Source organism: Prosopis cineraria, unplaced genomic scaffold (genome assembly GCF_029017545.1).
Source record: "Prosopis cineraria cultivar Desert tree isolate PC_DT_omini unplaced genomic scaffold, ASM2901754v1 PC2012, whole genome shotgun sequence".
Classification (NCBI taxonomy): domain Eukaryota; kingdom Viridiplantae; phylum Streptophyta; class Magnoliopsida; order Fabales; family Fabaceae; genus Prosopis; species Prosopis cineraria.
Genome location: NW_026557337.1, coordinates 2,123 through 24,478, shown reverse-complemented (window position 1 = coordinate 24,478; position 22,356 = coordinate 2,123). Strand labels below are relative to the sequence as shown.

General features: G+C 33.3%; 2 protein-coding genes and 1 pseudogene across 2 annotated transcripts; 2 read left to right on the top strand and 1 right to left on the bottom strand.

The window, feature by feature from the left end:
* Positions 1–3,090: 3,090 nt before the first annotated feature.
* LOC129301279 (uncharacterized) lies at positions 3,091–4,161 on the top strand. The gene has a single exon (XM_054939855.1). It carries the CDS (start codon positions 3,131–3,133, stop codon positions 4,097–4,099), a length of 969 nt encoding a protein of 322 aa, XP_054795830.1. The 5' UTR covers positions 3,091–3,130; the 3' UTR covers positions 4,100–4,161.
* Positions 4,162–4,809: 648 nt separating this feature from the next.
* Positions 4,810–9,202, bottom strand: LOC129301281 (putative E3 ubiquitin-protein ligase LIN; annotated as a pseudogene).
* Positions 9,203–16,072: 6,870 nt separating this feature from the next.
* Positions 16,073–22,103, top strand: LOC129301280 (callose synthase 9-like). Its single transcript, XM_054939856.1, has 8 exons — positions 16,073–16,220; positions 16,678–16,882; positions 17,473–17,570; positions 19,143–19,306; positions 19,947–20,043; positions 20,711–20,822; positions 21,082–21,207; positions 21,998–22,103. The coding sequence occupies exons 2-6, from the start codon at positions 16,681–16,683 to the stop codon at positions 20,819–20,821; spliced, it is 672 nt and encodes a 223-aa protein (XP_054795831.1). The 5' UTR covers positions 16,073–16,220; positions 16,678–16,680; the 3' UTR covers position 20,822; positions 21,082–21,207; positions 21,998–22,103.
* Positions 22,104–22,356: the final 253 nt, after the last annotated feature.

Sequence of the window (22,356 nt, the reverse complement as noted above, 5' to 3'; positions counted from 1 at the left end):
CTAAAAGTTTGTGCCAAATCTGATTTTTTTTTTAGAACATATCCTCAAGTCAAAAGAATAGTGAATTATCAATTAATTTATTCTTCCATTGCCTTTATTGCATAAATTGTTTACCAACCATAATATTATGCATCGATTGCAAATGTAAATATTTCGATTATCTATTTGTCGTGTGAGATTCTAAGAATCTTCATAGGCATTTAAAATGGTTTCATACCGTAAAAATCAATAAGTTTTATAGGTATGAGGATCAATCTTGTAGGTATTTGTATGGGTTTCGAAGGCCCATTATTAAAATTAATTCTTTTATAATAAATATTTAAGCCTCACGTGAGATTTCAAAAATTTGTAGAGAATAAATTAATTACCTTTTCGTATAGGATAATAAATCCTCACAGATATCGTGATTCACAATTTGTATGGTAAATACATAAACGAATTTTTGTAAATAAAATAATAAACATTGTTTTATAATATTAATTAACTAAATTAATAAATTTAAATTATAATTGTATTGTTTAATTAGATCTTTTGGTCACATGAGATTTTTTGAAACTTATAAACCTTTAAGATAATCGTACTACCGTGTGAGTCAATAAGGTTTCACAGGTATAACGATTAATATTCTATATTTAAAAATATGCGTTATATAATTACATATTAAATATATTTAAAGTAATATTATTTAATCCTTTATTGTGAGAGACTTTAAATCTTTGCAGATATTTAGGATAATCATATTGTCGTATAAGCTAATAAGGCTTTGCAGGTATGATAATTAAAATTCTTTAAAAACATGTACGTACATGCTTAAATAAATTATTACTAACACTTAAAATATAAATAAATTAAGTTGTTAAATTCTTTTATCGTGTGAAATTTTGAAATCTCCACAGATATTAGAACAGCTGCATTATCGTATGAATTAATAAGGCTCTGCAGGTATAGCAGTTAAAATTCCCAATCACAAAACATAAAAGAAAAATAATTTTAAACTCTTTTCTTTCTATATTCCAAAAATTAAAAAATTGAGAAAATAGTTAAAATTAAATCACTTTTTTCAATTTAAAACACACATATCAAAATTTTAGAAATTATTTTATTTGCAAAATGGTGAATTATTTCTAATTAATTTCTCTTCAAAAAATATTTTCTCCAGCAATTTTTAAACCCGAACTACGTGGACTTTGATCCTCATCACAAGGTACGTAGGCCTCATAGTCAAATTCTGAGTCTATTCCTCTCTTGTAAATAAATAAATGTTTCTCACTTAATTTTTATCATTTTTATATAAAACACGTGAATATAAAAGGAATAATTAAAATAATTTTAAAATCATATTAGTATAGCACAATAAATTTTAGGTAACCGTTCTTATAAATGGATGTTGTGGGGTGCCTAACACTTTCCCCACATTCAATCGACTCCCGAACCTATTTTCTATTTTCGTAAACTATCCTTATTCTCCTTTAAATGATTTCTCAAGATTTACCTCAAAATCTTGGTAGCGACTATTCGTTCCATCCGGTTTTTACCCTCAAGGCTGAAATCTCCGCTCGCACGCCATCCGTGCTGCATTTTTTGAGTGCGACAATATCTTTTATATATTTTACACATAGCATATCGATATAATACGGCTTTGGTAAAATACACACACATATATATACATGTCGACATTGTATGTCAGAATTGTTATTGAGAAAAAGGGGGAAGGAAAAGATTAAAGATTAAAAACTAAAGAGTAAAGAGTGCTATTATTTTGTTTTTCTTTTAAGGTCCAAGATAAAGAGCGCTTTTAAATAGTATGAAACAGAAAGGATAAAAAAACAGTTCACCAAAGAAGAGAGAAGAAAGTAGAAAAAAGACAGCTCATCAGAAGAAAGTTTTTTCATCGGTAATCGCCACGGTTTATTTCTCTACCTGCACCAAATCAAATTTGGAAGTGCACGTTGAACCACGACAAAACACCCCCCCCCCCAACCAAAAAAAAAAAAAAAAAAAACGGAAGTGCACAATCCATATAAATCAACGGAAGTACTCATTACGCCTTCTAGGAAAAAGTGTTCTTAACAAACAAGAATTTAGAGCTCTTAATCTCTTATAATTTGCAATTTCTTATAATAATAACAATAATATATTCCCACCAAAAAATAATGCTCATGCTACTAAATACTAAAATTTGTTTTTGATCCAAATAAAATACGCAAAAAAAAAAATACTGACCTATTAGCTAATTTTTAAAACTCAGTGAACTTAATAATGATGGTTGAAGAAAATGCATGCATTTTTCCGCGTAAAAAACAGTGCATTGAATGACTGCTAATTATTGAGATTTGAGACACTGCGAGGATTTTGTCAACATCCAAAACATTCATGGTTACAATATTATCATTGGTACCTTGCTGTGGCAATTAATTTGTTTCCATAAATCCCACCAATTGGAGGATCCCTTCTCATGATGACATATAACGCTGGTCTGAATCTGCACAAGCGGCATTTCCAACCAATGTACCAATTTAATTATAAAATCCACCGCCCTCTTGCAAGTTCAAACACACAGACAATTTGCTTTCATTTTTGAGATGCAATAATGGCCATGCCCCTCGTCATCTCTTCCAGCTCCAACAACCAGAAGCAACTCGGCTTCACTATTTCCTCCAACAACTACAGAAACCATGGAGGACGTGAGACTGTCATGAACAATAATAGGGTCTCTTCCAATTACTCCAACCAGCAAGAGCCTGGCTTTACGATTGCCACCAACGTTAACGCCCACAGAAACATGTTCCTTTCTCTTGTGCCTCACTTTAATGGAGGTGATCAACAAGTCATGAACAATAGGGCTTCTTTCAGTCACTCCAACCAGTCAAACGGAAGCCTCTCTCTCGTGCCTAGCTTCAATGGAGGTGATCAACAAGTCATCAATGGGGTCACTTCCAATCACTCCAATGGTATAAACAGAAGTCTCTCTCTGGTTCCAAGCTTCAATGATTGTGAAAGAGTCATGAACAATGAAATCTCTTCCAATTATTCTTCTAACCAACAGGAGCTTGGCTTTTCTGTTTCAAGCAGCAATCATAGACACAGAACCCTCTCTCTTGTTCCAAGCTTCAATGACTATGAAACAGTCATGAATGCTGGGGTCTCTTCCAACTATTGTAACCAGCAAAAGCTTGGCTTTTCTGTTTCAAGCAGCAACCATATAAACAGAAGAATCCCTCTCGTTCCGAACTTCAATCACCATGACCCATTCATGAATAATGGGATGTCTCCCAATTATTCTGACAGGTTAGAGCTTGGCTTTCCTGCTTCAAGCAGAAACCATCAAAACAGAAGCCTTTCTCTTGTGCCAAGCTTCAAAATTAGAGGTGAACCATTGAATATGATAGAGAGGAGGAGAAAATTTGCGAGAAATTACCAGTTTTCTCATTCAGCAAGGCTTCTGGCCGCGCGAGAGATTCTAAGAGGTCGTCTTATATCTGTTTTCTCCACCGGACGCCGTATGCTCACCAGCCAGGAAGAAGCCATCTACACGAGATCAGGCCCTGGTTTCAGTTGTCAGATTCATTCTCAAATTAATCTTAATAACTCGCGGCAACGTGGAGCGAGACTCACCATAACAGAGCTTGATGAAGAAGCATGCTCACATGATAATCAAAGCAGATGCAATTATAGTGGAGCTCTTGCTCTTGCTCTTGCTCCTACTCCTGTGAGTGTTTATTATCCTTCTAGAACAAATAATGAGAATGAATATGATAATGATGTTGACAAGGGTGATGGTATAACTCATAGTCTTCCTTGTAAGAAATATGGGCCATACACGTGCCCGAGGTGTTTTGGAAAGTTTTCAACCTCACAGAAATTTGCAGCTCACGTGAGCTCTCATTACAAATATGAAACTAAAGCTCAGAGGGGGAGGAGGCTTATGGCAAAAATCAGAAAAAGAAATCTCCGCCTTCATCACTCGAGGGAGGGAATAACACTTCTTCCTACAAAAGCATTTGCTCAGCCCCAGCCTGTGAACATGACCGAGGCAGAAGCTAAACGTGATGGAGTATTATCTAAAGTCCTAATCAAGGAAGAACCTGCCGATTTTTAAGTCAAGTATATGTGCGCCATGGATTGGATCTATTAAGTATTTACTGTTTTTCTTGTTTTGCATTAGGGTCTACTGCAGTGTCTGTTTCGTTTGGTTGGCGGATGTTTACTGCTTTTATGAACTTCATCCATAATCTTCTCAAACTGTGTTCTAAACACTGTAAATTTGTCTCTTATTTCATGATAAATTAGAAGCTGAAAAGCGAAGTAAAAAAAGTACAACAACATGGACAAGGACAACTACGTAAATGGTATTTTGTCCCCAAAGTGGATTATATTGTTTATAAAATCGCCAACATTATCAAACAGTAACACAGTTTTTCTAAATCCTATGATGAAAACACAAGAAGCCTGAAATATTGCCAATCTTAATTGTCAAGACCTTGTCAATCTGTCAATTGTTAACCTGGAACGTGATCAAATGTACAGCATGACCCAAGGCCTGGCGTATGCAAGGACGCCGAAATATAATTTGTCTAAGAAGTTCTCCGTCAATGAAAAATACAACCCAGCCTTAGAAAAACTCTTCGGGTATAGTCAATGGCCCAAAACCTAGGGTCTGATTTTTCCCCAATGGTTTATTCGTCTGATTTATACAAATAACCAGCGTCTATGAAACAACTCTGTAGGCAGACAGGGATCTACAATGTTGAGAATACCAGGGGGTTATCACTTTTCAGAGGTAGCATGCATTTACATTTTCCAACAATGTTACAAATCCACGCCAGATAAAATTGCATGCAGCTGCTTTGGAGTCCATGTCACATCAAGTAGTTTCTGAAGAGGACCATCAATATCTTCTGCCATTGTCATCAAAAGTGTTCTGCATTCTGAAATAAACAAGTCATATCATATTTTAACAAAAACAGAATAAAACCCGCATCTATTCATCATCATGTTAAATCTTTATTCCAGACTATGTTCCAATAATAGCTATATTATGAATTAAACTGAAGGGAAAGGTGTTAAACCTGATATTTTGCTAAATTAAGCAAGCACATAGAAGCAAGAGCCTTGAGTTCAAGTTCCCCATTTTCCAGGACTTCTTTTATCTCAGAGATGACGGCTAAGGAAGCAGCAAGATGTAATCCAGCATTACATTGCATAAAAAGCGAGGAGCTCAACCAAGCAGCAGTTATTAAACACACGCTGACCAAATCTGGGTGTTCAAATATTTAGAAATAGAATTCAAAAATGGACTCTCTCCATCACATTGGCTCTAACAAGTTCACCAACCACTCTTTGACCTTTTCTTCTTCCCTTTCCCATAATTTAGTTAGAATATCAGGCAGGTGAGATCAAGTAACTTGTGTAAGAAAAAACAGCTACATGATAACATCAAAGAATTGTTCTGGATTTGCTTCACATTGATAATTCTAGTAGGAGTCTCGATTTGCTATTGCCAGATGTATGGTATCATTCATCCATAATAATTGAAAGGGTTCGTGCTGGAAGTGATAACTGAACTTCCATACGGAAGAGACTAAAGAATAAGGACATAAAATTATAGTTCATCAGTACATTAATTAAAAAAAAAAAAAAACTTGCTCCCAAATTCCAGACTTTCCAAAATTGCTCTCTAGTTTAACCATGTTACAGGAAAAAACAAATAATTAGGTTGTACAATTGGAATATTAGCAGCAGTTATCCGCATTTGATGAAAAATTCAAGGAAGCATTATGTTTCATCAATCTTGATACAATACAGAGAAGACCATAAGAGATGACGAAGTAATGTAAGAGAGGAAACTCACAAACGAAATGGATCCATCCCATGATAAATTTCTTCCTCATGATCAGAAGTGTCAACTTCTGAGCTATTGATTATATATCCCACTTCTTTTAAAATGCTACTCCTGGTCAGTACCTTGCCAGTGGAAGAAAAATGCCCGGCCAAGAAAAGAAGAGCTCTACAACAGTTTTCTCGGACTTTCTCCTCATTTAAGCTGGCATGAAGAGCCATTGAAATGGAATTCACAGCCTGCTCTCTGTATGAGCCATAATTTTGAGACTCGGCCTGAAGTGAAATATTACCATTCCCAAAAAAATGCATAACAAATGCTTTGAGTGAGTGAGATGACGAAACCATGTTTGAAAAAAAAAAATCAAGACTATTGGAGCGTACCAGTAGATCAAAGTGCAACAAAAGGACAGCAATTAGAGGCATGTGATGTGGTGGAGAATTCTTGAGGTAAATGAGCAGAACATGCATTGTAGTAGATATATCCTCACCCTCCAAGTGACTCAAGAATGAAGTAGCATCCTTTCTTCTGCAAATTAAATAAGTCAACCACTCAACAATTAAGAAGAGGGCTAGACAATTATCATTCTTAAAAGTACAATTACGCAGGGCATCATATCACAATAAATATAGTTCAAGTCACTCCCTTGTATAGCTGGAAGTCCAAAGATGGAGAAGTTTATTGCTAAGGGAGTCATAACAAAATAAATCAAGTCATTTAAACTCAAAGCAAAACTTACCTCCTAAGAAAACAAATGATGCATTACAAAGGTAATGTTAATATCTCGAAGAGAAAGACTACAATCCATGTTTTTCTAGGTCAAATACGTGTTATTTAACCAGCAGAGCATGAAAAGGTAAAATAATGCTAATATGAGTATAAACCCAGCTATAAAGAAAAATTCCAATTCAAAGCATCAGATAGACTGAAGAAAACAAGGAGATAATAAAATTATTTTGAAATGGTAATTATGAAAAGTAGAAGACAACATGTACAACATGTAGATATTGGTGAATACCAAGCTTCCAAACCAGAGAACTTTACCAACTTTTAGCTGTATGTTGTAATTTATTGAAAAACTAAACACCAAAAAATGCGACCACATTTCTTCTTCCATGTTATTATCCAAGTCATTTTTGTCTGCTTTTACAATACTCTAGCTATATAAGAACTGCTCCTGGTTAACCGTTATATCCTTTATTTTTACTTTTAAACAATAGGCCAAGAATTGCTTGCCATCACCAGTAGCACGTAATGAGGGCCGGTTCAACGTGATTACTATCTGTAAAAAAATAATGTGACCAATAAGCTGCAATAAATCAGAAAACAACACAGAAGCAATGGCAACATCAAATACAATCTTGACAACGCTCACCTTTTTAATGCTAAAAGTTTGGTAAGTGATAATATTGCGTTAGTTCTTGGTGTAACCTCCTTGTGGTGAATAAGATCAAGAAGAAATCTTCTATCAGTATCTCTTGCTATCTGATATATGCAACAAGAGTCTGCTCCAACAAAATTTAGCAAGAGTGCCCCCACATGTGTTTTCTCTTCCAAATTTCCCAATTCAAACCTCCTAAGCAGAAATTCTAAAGCCCCAAAGGATATGAGATGCTTCGCATAAGTTACTTTGTCCTCTTTGTTTAGCACGGTGAACAGACTCTCTAATTTGAAAGTAATAATCTCATCCCTATCTTTTTGCTTTGTCTCTCTTGAATGTTTTGAGATAGGAGAAGCGGAATCCAAGAGCTCATTTAATGGTTCTGACTTCCAATTATGAGTCAGTCGCTTCAAGACAATGTTTGCTAGTGGCGTAGCTACAAAAGCTAAAGTAACTCTGTTACAGGACATGTTCTGTGTCCCTTTCGGAACCATGACTTGAGGGCTTCACGTTCAAAGGTTTGTCCAGTCTCTATGGTGACTGGTTCCTCCAATAATTTTCCAGTAAGAGGGCAAAGAAATTCTTGTGGAATGGTTGGAAAAGATAATCCTATATAAAAATGTATGTAGTCCAATTACCTCAATCATGAGAAATCCTAAAACAAAATACGCTATCTAAAGGAAGTTTAATTAGAAAAAGACATATTTTTCTCACCTTCAAGAGAAGAGCTTCTCTTGATTGGCTGCATTTAAAAGATTATGGATCAGAAAAGGTCATCAGAAATAAATAACAGAATGCACCATCAATCATTGTTTAATAGACAAAATTACATTAGATATGGTTACCTTTCCAAAACTAAATTATTTTTCTTCAATGTCTAGAAAGTGGTTTTTTATATTAGTTTGTAAGGGTATAAAAGAGTGCAAATGGCATCACAATGATATCTTTCTCTCTTTTGTTCTTCATCTGTCTCAGAGATTCCTTTCTGCTTCAAAGATGTTATATGACAACCTTAAGTTATGTGAGATGTAAAGCAAAAGAAGACATGAAAACTTATCAATATGACTTCGAGAATGATGTTATTGTTTTCAAAAACAAGTGAGATTTCCAATAAGCAATTCACCAAGATCAATTCCTCAATCTGCAACAGTCCCAATTTACAAGTCCACAATTTTTTTTTTTTTCAAAACCATTGTAAAGATGTAGAGCCATGAGAATAAAGCTGATTATTCCAAGTGGATGACCAGATAGACTGTTTCATATACAAATTTATATAAAACCTGCTGTCATTACCAAATGTAATTGAGAGAGAGCGAGGAGAATGAAATGATGGAGTACATAATACAGAAGGGATTTGAACTAATTAAAACACCTAATGCCTCTGCTAAGATTTCAATCATTCCGCATTACCACAATTCATATATTCCAAATCTATTACAATTCTATAAACTGCTAGTAACAAAACATAGCATTCTGGCTACAGGAAAAAACTTTTAACGCAATTTTCAAACGAGATAGATCATTTGTTTTCTGTTTTATATGTTTGTTGTTGTAGGTAAACGGTCCAACCTAATCATTGAAAGAGAAAACAGCTATAGCAATACCGCCCCAAGCACGAGACTTTTTTTTTCTGTTTTTTTTTTTTTTTGGGTTTAAGATAGCAAACAACTTACAGGATGCAATGAAACAACTGGCACATTTTTAGTGGAGTCTTCTTTGACATCTTGATCAGTGAATTTCACTCTTTCAAATACATGTGTAGATGTTTGCTCAATAGCAGCTGAACCATAACAGCCTCTGATGCAAGTATCTATGTCATTCCCCTCCTCACTATCTTCATGGTCATTAATTCCCAGTTTATTCAAGCTACCAAAGACAGAATGATAGAGTCTTTTGCTGACTGTTGGTTGAGGTGAGAATGAATCAATGGGACTAGAAAGCTCTGAAGCATGACCGAGTGAACTTCGTTGCTGGCATCCCATGACAGAGATTGATGGAATGTTGATAGAAGGGACAAATGGAGGCTCAACTCCTTCAGTGAGCCAATTTTGTAGTATACAACAAACATGCAAGTTCTGGAATCCAAATGTTCCTCATAGACATTTTCAAGAAGATTCTGTTTTCTTACCCTGCTCGGCCTTTTGGCTAGAATGTCAACTTCTTTAGAGTACCATATTTTCAATTGAATGATTTCTCATATTTCAAAGAAGTATAGCAGCCTTATCACATAAATTTTAATTCACTATTTTTCTTCTTAGGTGAACTCTCACATCACATAATCATGGATTGCACTAGTGCAATATACCATGACACACAAATGCACAAGCGTACTTAACATCATCATCGCACTTATATCATGTATGATCATCATATTCACATCATAAGGGATCAATGAACTTCATATCACAATTCATCATAGAACACCCCTTTGTCATATATTCACACGTTATCATATCATCATGAAACTTAATTTAATAATTCTCTCTGATTACTCGTAGCACATGCACATATATTCATATCCCTATCATTTCACACCTTGCAAATTGCCACATTAACTATTATTCATTGTACTACCATATTTAACTCATAACACATGCCACATTTACATTGAATGATTTCTCATATTTCAATATAACTAGTTAACACACAAAAGTATAAAAAAGATTTTTCCCGATTACCTCAAATTTTTGAGAGGTTAAATGTTTATCTCTCAAACAACCCTTCCAAAGCCATTCAAAGCTCGAATGGTGCCAAATTATGATTGATCTATATTAACCACGTCAACAATCACCAATATCCTCATCAAGATAATTTTAAATATCTAACTCAACACCTCCAAAATTCTAAAACTCTAATTTCTCACATACAAGGATGCTTGTAGGGTTTATTGACTCTCTTTAACTCATAGTGGTTCCAATACATCATCTAACTATCATTAATAGCCATTAAACATTTCCAACAAACCCATAAATGCTAATTTTCAGATATTTATTACTTTACAACTATCAAAACTCATAGAGCCATAAATGTTAGGTTCAAATAATTTAATCAACTCCTGTTAACTCTATTTAAGTCAATGAGTTTGGAACTATAGCTTCATAAATCTAAAAATTCACTCTTCTAGTGAATCCTAACTTCCAAGCTCAAGAAAAATGAAAGAGAAAGGAGGATTCAGACTTAGAAAATTTACTAATAAGAGTTGAAAGCTTCAAACCCTTTAATTGAGTCCCAACTTGTGTCCTAGCAGTGCTCTTATTATGCTCTTCTCCTTCTCATTCATACTCTCTCTTTTCTTCTCATCTTCGTTTCAGGTTTGCATATGATATATTCAAAATTCTAGCAATACTCTATGGTACATGCTATCTGTGTTGCGGCATGTGGCATAAAAAGAACAAGCATCGCGGCTTGCATTCCTTGTGCCATGGTATATGGTACAAAGAGCTCATTTCCCTTACTCTAGCCTTTATGTCACACCACACATTCCGCAGCACGTGATATAGAAACTTCTTCCTCCTATTTTCTTCCTATTTAAAGGCTTAGGTGGCTTATTTTCATTCTAGACCCAATCTTAAGGCTATAACCACAAACCATTAGCCCTCTTAACCCTCTTATACCACACATCATACTAATTTATCAAATTATTCTCAATCACTAATTCAAAGTTGTTCAACTTGGTTAATTTGGGTTTTAGATTTTTGGGATGTTACATTTGGTCCTCATTGTAATACATTTTTAAGAAAAGTTAGTTTTTTTTTCTTGATATCATAAAATAATGAAATATACTTTCATTTTTATTCTTAACTTTAAATCATGATATAAGTATATTAAATACTTTCATGCTAATCAATAAATGGTAAAATTGAAAAATGTAATTTAATTATTACAAGGTGTCTTATATTTTTGACCAAAAATTACCTCTAAAAAATGTCCAACAAATAGATCCGAAAGGAGTACTTGCTGTGCAAAATGTAGCATGTAAGTAGAGTTGAAAATACAAGCCACTCGAATCATATGAGTTAGCCCATATAGGTTGGCGAAAATATGAGTTAAGTTGGGTTCAACTCATTTTTATATGGGTTGGAAAAATCCTAACTTAACCTAGCCCTTTAGCCAACCCATTTATTTTTTAACTTATTTTTTTATGAATTTTAAAAAAGTACATCTAAATGATAAGTTCTAATTTAATATTCCCTTATGATTTATTCTATATATACCAAAATGTTAATCTATAATGTCATGCAAAATGTATGAATTGATCCAATTAAATAAATAATGTCCAATATAGTCTATAGCCATAAAATTTTCCCTTTTATTAAATTTTTTAAGGATAATATGGGTTAAACAGGAAAATCCTAGCCTATCAAGGGAGTACATTCGATGCTCATTAGGGGTCATGAGTTCTTGGTGCTCGTCACCCCTGAAATAATCAAGATCATCTAGATTTAATCTCAATTGTCTAGATTTAAGTATTTTTTTTATTTTTTTGTATTTTTTAAATAAACATTTATAGAATTTTGAATAAATCTATTGATTACCAATATATATAGTTCATATTTATCAGTCCCAATTTAATATTAAATTTTTAATAATTTTTATGAATTGACCATACATATTTACTCTATAACGTTGAGATTCAAAACCTTTAATTTATTATACTGTTAAATTCAAAATAATTTAAAGTAAATCTATATAGTCAATGTATAAAAATTATAAAAAATAATATAAAATTCAGACCGACTTGATTAAATATGAACTGTACAAATTGGTAACCACTAAATTTATTAAATTTTATAATTTTTTTGTTTTTTAAAAAATGCATTTAGATTTGGAGCATGTAATTGTGTATATTAAATCTAGACAATCTAGATTATTTCAAAGGTGATAAGCATCGAATGTGCTCCTAACCCATTAGGGTTAGTCTATATGATTCGTGGGCTATATGATTCAGGTAAAAAAAAAACTCATTTTTATGGGCCATTTTTTTAACTTAACCCAACCCTTATAACTAGTAAGCATCTAAACATAGTAGACATTTATAGGTGAAAAAAACGCCCATTACAAGTATCTATCGTCATATAGAATTATAAAAAGAAACACATGTAATTTATAGAAAGCAATTATGTGAATTTGAGTGGAGTGAAATCGATTATTTGTCGTAAAATTGACCATTGCAGCTCATGTCACTAATAAATTATTAGATTGTAATATTTTAAAAAATTGTATGTATTATGTGTGTTGGCAAACTAAAGTTATGAAAAAGGCATGTGACTTTAATGTAATTTATATTTGAATATTTTTTCAAAAACCAGTTGAACAAATTAAAATTTATTTTGATAATTTGATTCAAAAGGAAGTTGAGATGTATAATAATAAAAATAGTCATAAATTTTGTTGTATATATATCTGTGACTCATTTGATATTTTTAGGAAAAATATTAAACTTAAGATAACACATTTTTAAAAGCAAAATTTAAGAATATAAAATAAATTGATAAATAAAAATATTAATTTCTTTAAAAGGATAATTGGATGATAAATTATAAAATATTCAATTATAAAAGCTAAAATAACTTCATAAATTATTATATATTCAATTCCAATGAAAAAATAAATTCACAAATTAAAAAATATTAAATTGTTGATGGTTGATCGCTTGAAATTTAATCCCTTGGAATAGCCAAGTCACAATTTAAGAAACCTAGTGGACAAGGAAATATACTATGTCACCAATGATTATGTAGGATCTTGAACTATTTAAAGTCTTATTCTATTATTATCTAAAGGCGAATCCACTTGGATTAGGTGAACTGTACATCCTAATTTTGATGACTATATCATTTTTTTCATTTTGGGTGGCATAAAATACAGGCAAAGTTGAAGATCGATAAAATGAAACTCAAAATCACCCCTTTTTGAATAACTAGCTAAAGAAATCAAGGACCCATACCTCACCATAGAAGGCGACCATTGTAGAAATCCAGAGACTCATAAGCTTCGGCCATGGATATTGCAAACTTTGTGGGTTTCATTTTGGAGTGTGTTGTCATTTGGAGGAACACACAGTTGCTTCCAATGGATAATTGAAAAATCAGAGGTTTGAGCAGGATTCATCACCGTCAAGGCTGTGTGATTAAGTTTTGGGACTTAAGACAAAAATTATTTAAGAGACCTAGCATATTATCATTCATCTGTTTTTATATTATTTTTTCAATTTACTAAAATCATATTCAAATTTTCTAATTTAACATTTTTAATTCTTCAAATCCTATAAAAAAAATTAAAACAATTACAATTTCAAACAAAAAGGTAAAAGAAGAACAAACACATATGACATGGCCGATATTTAAAATCATAATTAAATTTTTTTACTTTTTTGAGTGTGTTTGGTTCAAGGAGAGGGGAGGAAAGAGGAAGGACTTTTAATGGAGGGGAGGAGAGGGGTTTGATGTAACTTTATTTGGCTTAAGAGGGAAAGAAAGGAAAAATAATTAAATATGAACAATCTTACCTTCATTTTATCAATATTGTTATATTGGAGAAGTGTATTTGCATTTTTTAAATTCATCATAAAAGGTATATTGGTCAGGATATGAAAAATTTTACCCCTCCCCTCCCAATTTCTCCAATTTGGAGGGGAGGAAATTTTTTTTCCCTCTCATCTCCTCCAATTTTTCTATCCAAAAAAATTGAAAAAAAAGAGGATGAAAAATCCCTCTCCCATTTGGAGGGGAGGGAAAATTTTTTCCCTCTCATCTCCTCCAATTTTTCAAACAAAAAAAAGGAGAGGGGGCAAAATTCCTCCCCTCCAACCAAATACTTCCTTAAATAAAACTTTCATTTTCAAATAAAAATATATAATTAATATTAATATTTAATGAAAAAAATAATGATTGGTCATACAAAATATATGTAAACAATTTTAGAGTCTTAAGATAGCATGATCACTATCATCTATCATCCTTGTCAAGTAATCGCTATTTGACAAGAACCATCTTAGGTGCTCGTTAGGGTGATGCAATCTGGACTAAGATTTAAAAAATAATTAATATTTTTATTTTATATTTTTTAAAAATAAAATTTATAATCCCTCCATTCAAAATATAATGCATTTTTTGAGGAGTTAGATATTTAAAAATATAAGGTATTTTTAGTCTTTCGAGGTGTAATCATTATCTTTTTTTCAAAAGTGCCCATATTAATAGTGACTTTATATTTACTGTAAGGTGTTAATAGGAATAAATATGAAAAGATAGGGTTAGTTTGAAAGTAGGTAACTACTTTATTGAGGGATAAGATTCAGTTAAAAATGTCTTACATTTTTTAACAGAGGAAGTAAAAATTATAAAAAAGTTCTAATAAATAGTTTTTGACTAATTTAGTCCATATTTAATCTGGAGGGTTTATTTAATATTAATTTTTTATATTTTTATATATTGACTATCCAAATGTATTTTGTACAGTCTAAATTTAAAATTTTTCACTTGTAATTTTTTTAAAAAATATTTTTAAAAAGTTATAATTAAAAGATTATATATTTTATTTTTAATATTGTATTCATCAAAATAACAAATAAAAACATTAAATTTAGACTTGCAAATAAACATTTAATATCGAATATGAAGTATCCAGAATACATGTAGATAATTAATTTAAAAAGTTATAATATTAAATTAGAACACCTAAATTAAATCAATACCATCCAAATTGATAATGATGACCTTATTTATAAAAAATTAAATTTAAATTTAAATTTAAAATTAAAAAAATCTGGGCTGGATGGCCCAGATTTTACTTGATGGATGAGCAGCACCGAAGACGGACCCCTGTTTGACATCCTTGTGATTGTTTGCAATTTGGGCTTCCACTTTTGTCAAGGTCATGCGAAGGAGGAAGTCATTGTCTTTGCTGTTCGACATCCTCATCACTGTCTAAAGGAATATATTCCGGGAGTACTTTATTATCATCTCCCAATTATTATTGAATTGAACTGTAGCACCGCCTCGTACAAGTGAAAAAGAATCGAGAAAAGCAAAACTTTGTAAAAGTATTAGTAGTTCACTACACGATTTCTTAATCCTTTCGTTGGTGGAAAAAAGGAAGATTTCTTAATCCTTAAGTCCAGACCACGCGTCAATCTACAGCGAAAATTGTAAATTCTGCAAAACTTTCGCTGAATGCAGCATGGGCTCTTCTCTTCACGCAGTGCCTTCAATGGAAAATGCAAAATTATCAAATTCCAATCACGGGCTCGCGTCTTAAAAATTCACCAATCACTGTTGCGTAACACTCGTCAATACAGGGTAAAACGTAGAAAAGGTTAAGTTTTGATTCATACGAAAATTAACTTTTAAAATATATAATAAAGTAATCAGAATATTATATAACAACGCCGGTCAAACATCACAGACGAAGAACCACATTGCCCGGGCTGAGATTTGAGATTAGAAATAATATTTTGATATTTTTGCAAAATAACATGATCATTTAACTGACTAATATCTGACAAATATCAATGCGTCGAAACGAAATCTCAGTTGAGTACAAACATACATCCTACATCAACGTGGATCGAAAATTCGTTGCTTAGTGGTTGGTGGTGGTAATAGAAAAATCCGAGCTCAAGACCGGCGCCAACACTAACCGTGGGCTTTTCACGTGGCTCCCTTTCATTCTCTTCATCCGATCTGGCGTTAATTTTCTCCTTCCTTGCTTTACTTGTCCGCGTCAAAGACCTGTGCCTGAGCCCAGCCCATCCGTAAATTGCCGTGGTCGACCGGTTGTAGCCGGTGAATACCTTTCTTCTCTTTTCAGGTGCAATACGTTTCTGCCAATTTTTTCACTCACAGATAGTACTTCTTTATTTTTCCCCACGAAAATCCACGCTCTCTTCCTGTCTCATTTTCACATCTGCATTCATCTGCTTTTTCAAAAAAAAAGACCGCTTTTGCGGTGTCCGAGACCGATTCAGCTCCTTCTGAACTCGGTCCTAGGGCTTATGAGGTTCGCCATTTTCGTTCTCCGGCCTTTCTTTTCCTGTCGCCTCCGCTTGGTTCACGAGAAAAATTTGGATGGAAAAAAAATCCTTTTTCCTTAAGTCTTGCAAGTTCTTTCCTGTCTGAATCATTTGATCTTCCACGTACTATTTTTTTTTTTTCTTAACTGCTTTTCTATGTACGTTTGCTGGTTTCCAGTTGAGTACAGTCGTAGTTGGCTTTGGCATTTCTATGTTTTAGTTTTTTATACGCTAAACTTGCTGAACAATGTCGAAAATCGGTAAATTCGATTGGACTCGCGGTGGGTACTAGTCTTACTAATTTGATACTGGATGCTGAGGTTGAAGTTAAACTACGTTGTTTATACTTTTGGTCTACTACGTTGTTTAAACTTAATTATTAAGTTTGCGATTTTCCATTCCGTTTTATTAATTTTAATTTAATTTTTCATTTACTGTCTGTAGAACATGTCTCGAGTTGAGGCACTGTGGGAGAGATTAGTCCGAGCCACACTGAGGAGGGAAAGGATTGGTGATGATGCATTTGGACGGCCCGTTGCTGGAATTGCTGGAAACGTACCATCTGCACTCGCCAAAAACAGAGATATTGATGAGATATTGAGAGTTGCAGATGAAATTCAAGACGAAGATCCTAATGTCTCCAGAATCTGTACGTTTTAACTGCTTGGTTTATATTACCGCGCTTTTTGCAACATTTTGTTTTAGTGATATTCAAGGATTGGTTATTTGAGCATGGAAAGTTGCATCAATAAAACAAGAAGAGAGAGATTGAGGGAAGTGTTCTTGGTGAATTTACAATTTTAAAATTCCGGATGTTGAAAATGATACAAAACTCAGATTTTTTGTAGAACAATGAGCTTCTAAACTGATTGTCAACTTCGGGCTTTGGATTTATTTGTATAAAATGTACTGTGCTCGTTATCTTGTTTCTGTTTTATTAATTTGTTGTCATACCTTTCCATCTGGCACTTCCTTCCTTGACTTTATTGATAAATAATTTAAATATACGAAGAAAACTGATGTGAATTTGAAATGTGGATGCATGTTATCTCATATATAGAACCCGTGCTTGTACTTCATCATATTCCCCCCCTTTTTTTGTTAAACTGTACTTCACAAATATTTCTGCTACTAGTAAATTGATTTCTCTTTTCATTGGCCTTCTAGTTTTTTCAAGTGATTCAAATTTTATTCCCATTTTGCTCAGTGCTTTATCTTACATACCTTATTTACCCGCAGTATGTGAGCATGCTTATTCATTATCTCAAAATCTGGACCCTAACAGTGAAGGCCGAGGTGTTTTGCAATTTAAGACTGGTTTGATGTCTGTTATTAAGGTACGTTATGCATTGTTTGATTTCATTAGTCTTAAGTTTAACTTGGAATTTGTGCATTGTTGTCCCAAGGAAAAAAGGAGAAGAGGTAGGAGAAAGAGGGAGGAAGGAAGGAGGTAGGGAAAGTCCAGGGAAGAAACTGATAGTTTAGTTCAAATGCCTTGGGAAAAAAACTGTCATTTTATTAGTGGCTATTTATGGGGAGCACATTAGAAGAAAATAGCCTAAATGATAATCAGAAAAGAAAGAGAAAACAAAAATAGATGAAAGTTCTAAGATGTAGCAAATAACATAGAATTTCCTCTTATGCCTAGAGTAAGTCTTCTTCAATTTCCCATCACCCTCTCTTGAGCAGGCCCTGGACCGATAACCAGTATGAAGCCTCAAACAGAATCCTTGCCCAGAAGGCATCTAATGACAATAAACACTAATGAAATTATGAGCATTACGTCTGGCCAAATATCCCAAATTATTGCAAAAAAGTTGCACATTGCCACAAAGATTGACCCCCTTTATTCATTCAAAACGTTTGAATTATATATGGAGAGTCTACCCTAAATCACGTGGACTTACCCAATATCACTAAAGACACCAGACAATTGATTACACTAGAAAGTAGCCACTTGGTAATGTAGAAATAAGTGAGCTGCATTTTCTGCTCTATTTTGTACTTCATACAGATGCTCTTGGATGTTAATTCCATTGAGTACTATTCTTCAAATTATAGATTTGTCTTTTGAAGGAGCTTCATGTTTTTAAACAGATTTTTTTGAGAAGAGAAACTTCCCTGGTGGGAGATGAAATAAGGGAATGAAATTATTATTTACCACCATAATAACCAAACACGTGAAAATTCCAAATTGATGCTATCTTTAATTGGGGGGAATTTAACACTGTCAAGAAGAAGCTTCAGGGTTTATTGTTCGTTCACATCTGAGCTTGTATGATCCTCAAGTGAAACTTCCAAGATGTATATTCTTCTTCATTGAGCACAACTTTGAACTGTAGCCTTGTGCGAAAGGGAAAGATGTTCAAGGTTCGAGAGGGCCTAAAATTATTGCTGGTTAATGAATGTTAACTGGATCTTTGGTTGCAGATTCTCTTGTTCAAATTTGAATTTTTTCTTTACCTTGCAGTATATATTTTGGAAAAAGATCTGTTGTGTTTATCAATTTATCAAAATACATACACAAGTTTTGGCGAGTGATATATCTTATCTTAGTAGTATTCATTGATAGAACGCAATGATATTATGCGATTCATGTGGTAGACTTCACTTAATGAGATAACACTTGTTGTTGTTATCGTATAAACACCAAGTTTTGGTTAAGCATTGTCAAATTACTGTATTCATTTAACTTGTAAAACTCATTTGTAATGTTCATGGGAAGAGGTGATAACAAGTCCTAGGGCAAGCCTGCTGTTCTGTATGACCTTTTCAATTGTCATTGTTGTTATTTTATATTCTTTGATTTTCTTTATGCAAGTTTTGTCTCACTTTATTAAAGTTATACTCCAATGTCTTTTGGGCAGCTATAATTTATATTATCTCGCTCATTTATTAACATATTTCAGCAAAAGTTGGCTAAGAGAGAAGTTGGAACTATAGATAGAAGTCAGGACATTACAAAATTACAAGAGTTCTACAAGCGCTATAGGGAGAAGCATAATGTAGACAGGCTACAGGAGGAAGAGAAGAAATTGCGGGAATCTGGTGCCATCAGTGGAAACCTTAGCGAGTATGTTTGTGTATTAGTAGAAGTTGCCCATTTAGATGAGCTTGTGCATTCTCTGTCTTCCTCTGCCTCTTTAGACATCATTGCACCCCACAAAGTAAGAAGTTCTATAGGGCAATCTGCAATGGACGTGATTTATTTTCTCAATTCTGCATGGAGAGGACCTATTTCCTCTAAGTCTATATTTCTTCATATTGTCCATTTTTCTCTTCAATAAGTCTCCTTTCTTTTTTACTTAAAAAAGTGATGCTGTTGAATTAGTAACTTTTTTTGGGCCAAAGAATTAGTAAGTTCGATAATTGAGTTTTCAAGCATTTATGCTATAGGTTAGATAGCTGGGCAATTGATTGATAGTATAGCCAAAAAAAAAAAATAAAATAAAATAAAAATAACATGAAGGACCATTAAGCAAAATATCATTTTGATTGGGAAAATATAATCATGGACCATGAAGTATAGGAGTTGTAGCTTGTGTTATAGCACTCATATTCAGCTTCGTTGACCACCTAGATTGAAGTGGCTCCCTCCCATGCAGTTACTTGCTAACTCCTTTTTCACCTGAAGTCTCTTGCATGTCTTGATTCACATCTTTTATGTTGTGCGTATTCCTTTTGACATTTAAAATCTTTGCTGTTGAATACAGGTTGGAGCGGAAGACAGTGAAGCGAAAAAGAATTTTTGCTAGTTTAAGGGTTTTAGGCATGGTGATTGAGCAGTTGTCCCCAGAAATTCCTGAAGAGGTTAGCTTCCATTTTTTACAGTGATAATTTGAAGAGATGCACTGCTTGTCTTTCTGGAAGGGTTACCTTCAGAGTCTCTCTAATTTAGTATATATGTTTATGTGCATGTGTTTGTGTGTGTAAAAGATATGTAAGTTTATAAAGTGTTACAGTTTATGAGCTACCTATACAGAACGTAAAATAATAATTAATGGTGTAAAAAGTTGCTTTAAGTGATGCCACCTTTAGAAAAGTGTCGATGCTTTTGGAGACTCTGCTTATCATTTTCTTTTATATGAACTATGAACTATGTTTTTTTTTTTTCTTCTCTTAATCCTTCTTTCTCCTTTTTGGTTTTTTCTTAGCATTTCAAGGTTGAACTAGGCTACTTGATGGAGAATGAACAATTTCATGATTCAGTTCTTTGACTATGGTTATAGTGGTTCAGCCGGTGTGTAATATGTTTGTGTGATGTTTTATATGATTTGAAATTTATCATGTTGCCTTTCATGTGTTCATACTAGTGTCCGTACTCCATGCTTCATAGGGAGTAAGCTTAACATGTTTTCAAGGTTGATAAGAGTAGGCATGTGTATTGGACCAACAATAATAATGTTTGGTATTTGGTGAAGTTTGAGTTTTTGGTAATGTTATTAATTATCTTAACGTATTTTTCTTTTTGTTGCAGCTGAAATCTCTAATGGAATCAGATTCTGCAATGACAGAAGACTTAATTGCTTACAACATTATTCCCTTAGATGCTCCATCCTTAACAAAACTCTATTATGTCTTTGCTTGAGGTTAGGGAGTTATTTTTCTTAGTATAAAAGTTAGAGGCGAGGGAGAGTGAGTGATCAGGAAGATAAGCTTGTGTTATTGCTCTATGCACTCTGGCGTATATAGACATGCCTAGTATGGTTTACATAACCAAATGCTTATATGAACGTTATAGCCATCACTGAACTAACTAATTAATCTAACTGTATTACATTGACTGATACTTGACTTCAAATTTAATACATTATTATCTGGTTTTTACTTTAAGAAATTTATTTTTAGGTTCAAGCAGCAGTTTCAGCTTTGAAGTACTTTAGGGGTTTGCCAGAGTTGCCTCGGAGTCATCCAATTCCTGCTGCTAGAGATGCTGATATGCTTGATTTCTTGCAGTGTATATTTGGATTTCAGGTCAGCATGTGTGAGTTGTCATGCATATTTTCATTGGGATGGATCTCAATTTTAAAACCTTGAATTGTTTAGGGTTTAGCGGGAATAATGAGGCCAAATCTTTTGATATTTGCAATTTTTTTTTTGGGGTGCATTCAGATGGAGGGGCATGCCTGCATTTATTAAGATGTCTATTTGTCTGTTCAGATGTTCTGTATATATGTCTTCATCTTGATGTTCAGCTCTTATAAGTTTACCGTGGTCTCTCTTTTAAGATATGGAGGGAGATTGGATATACTGTTGCATATTTAATATTCAAAGTTTACTGCTATCTTGTTTTCTTCTCCCCCCCCTTTTTTGCGATAAACTACTTGTTTTCTTTTCTCTTCATGACGTTTCTATATTCTTTTTTCCTGTAAGTCTTATATTTCTAATTTCTTTTAATGCTTGAATTTGTCTGTGCAAACAGCAAATTGCATTCTTTCCTTTTTAATTTCCTATTATACTTCTCTGCCCCTTTTCTTTACTATCAATATTTTAAATTCTCATGTATGGTGATTTTTGAGTAGAGAAATTATTGAAGATATCAGTTGAATTAGGATGTGAAGACTTGAGCGGGATTTTTCACAGTTGTCACTGTCTCTTCTCTGATCTTTATTCTTATAATTGATCTTTTTACATAAATGGAAGAAAGTCATAGTCTGATTCATTTGATCATGTTCCGATAGGAAGCTACCAGATGCATTGGTAGTATCAATGCAAAATCACTCCTTTTCTCTTGCACCTAATGATTGACATTTGTTTTTGTCAGAAAGATAATGTCTCTAATCAGCGAGAACACTTGGTTCACCTGCTTGCTAATGAGCAGTCTCGGCTTGGAATTCCAAATGAGACAGAGCCTGTAAGTCCCAAAACCTTTTGGACTTTTTTTTTTTGGCTTACTTTGTTGAATGTTCTACAAGTTGTCTTTGTCTCACTTTTAAATGTCTTTCAATGAGTCATGAATTATAATTAAAGTGGTTTCTCGAGTACTATAATTAGAATGCTACATCGTTTACTAAAGATGAAATAGTGTGAAGCAGGCTTTCGTAATTCAGGTTATGGAGGGCTATGGGGGGGAGGTACTTGTGTTCTACTGCTTACTGAAGTAATTTTTTTCATTTAAATATT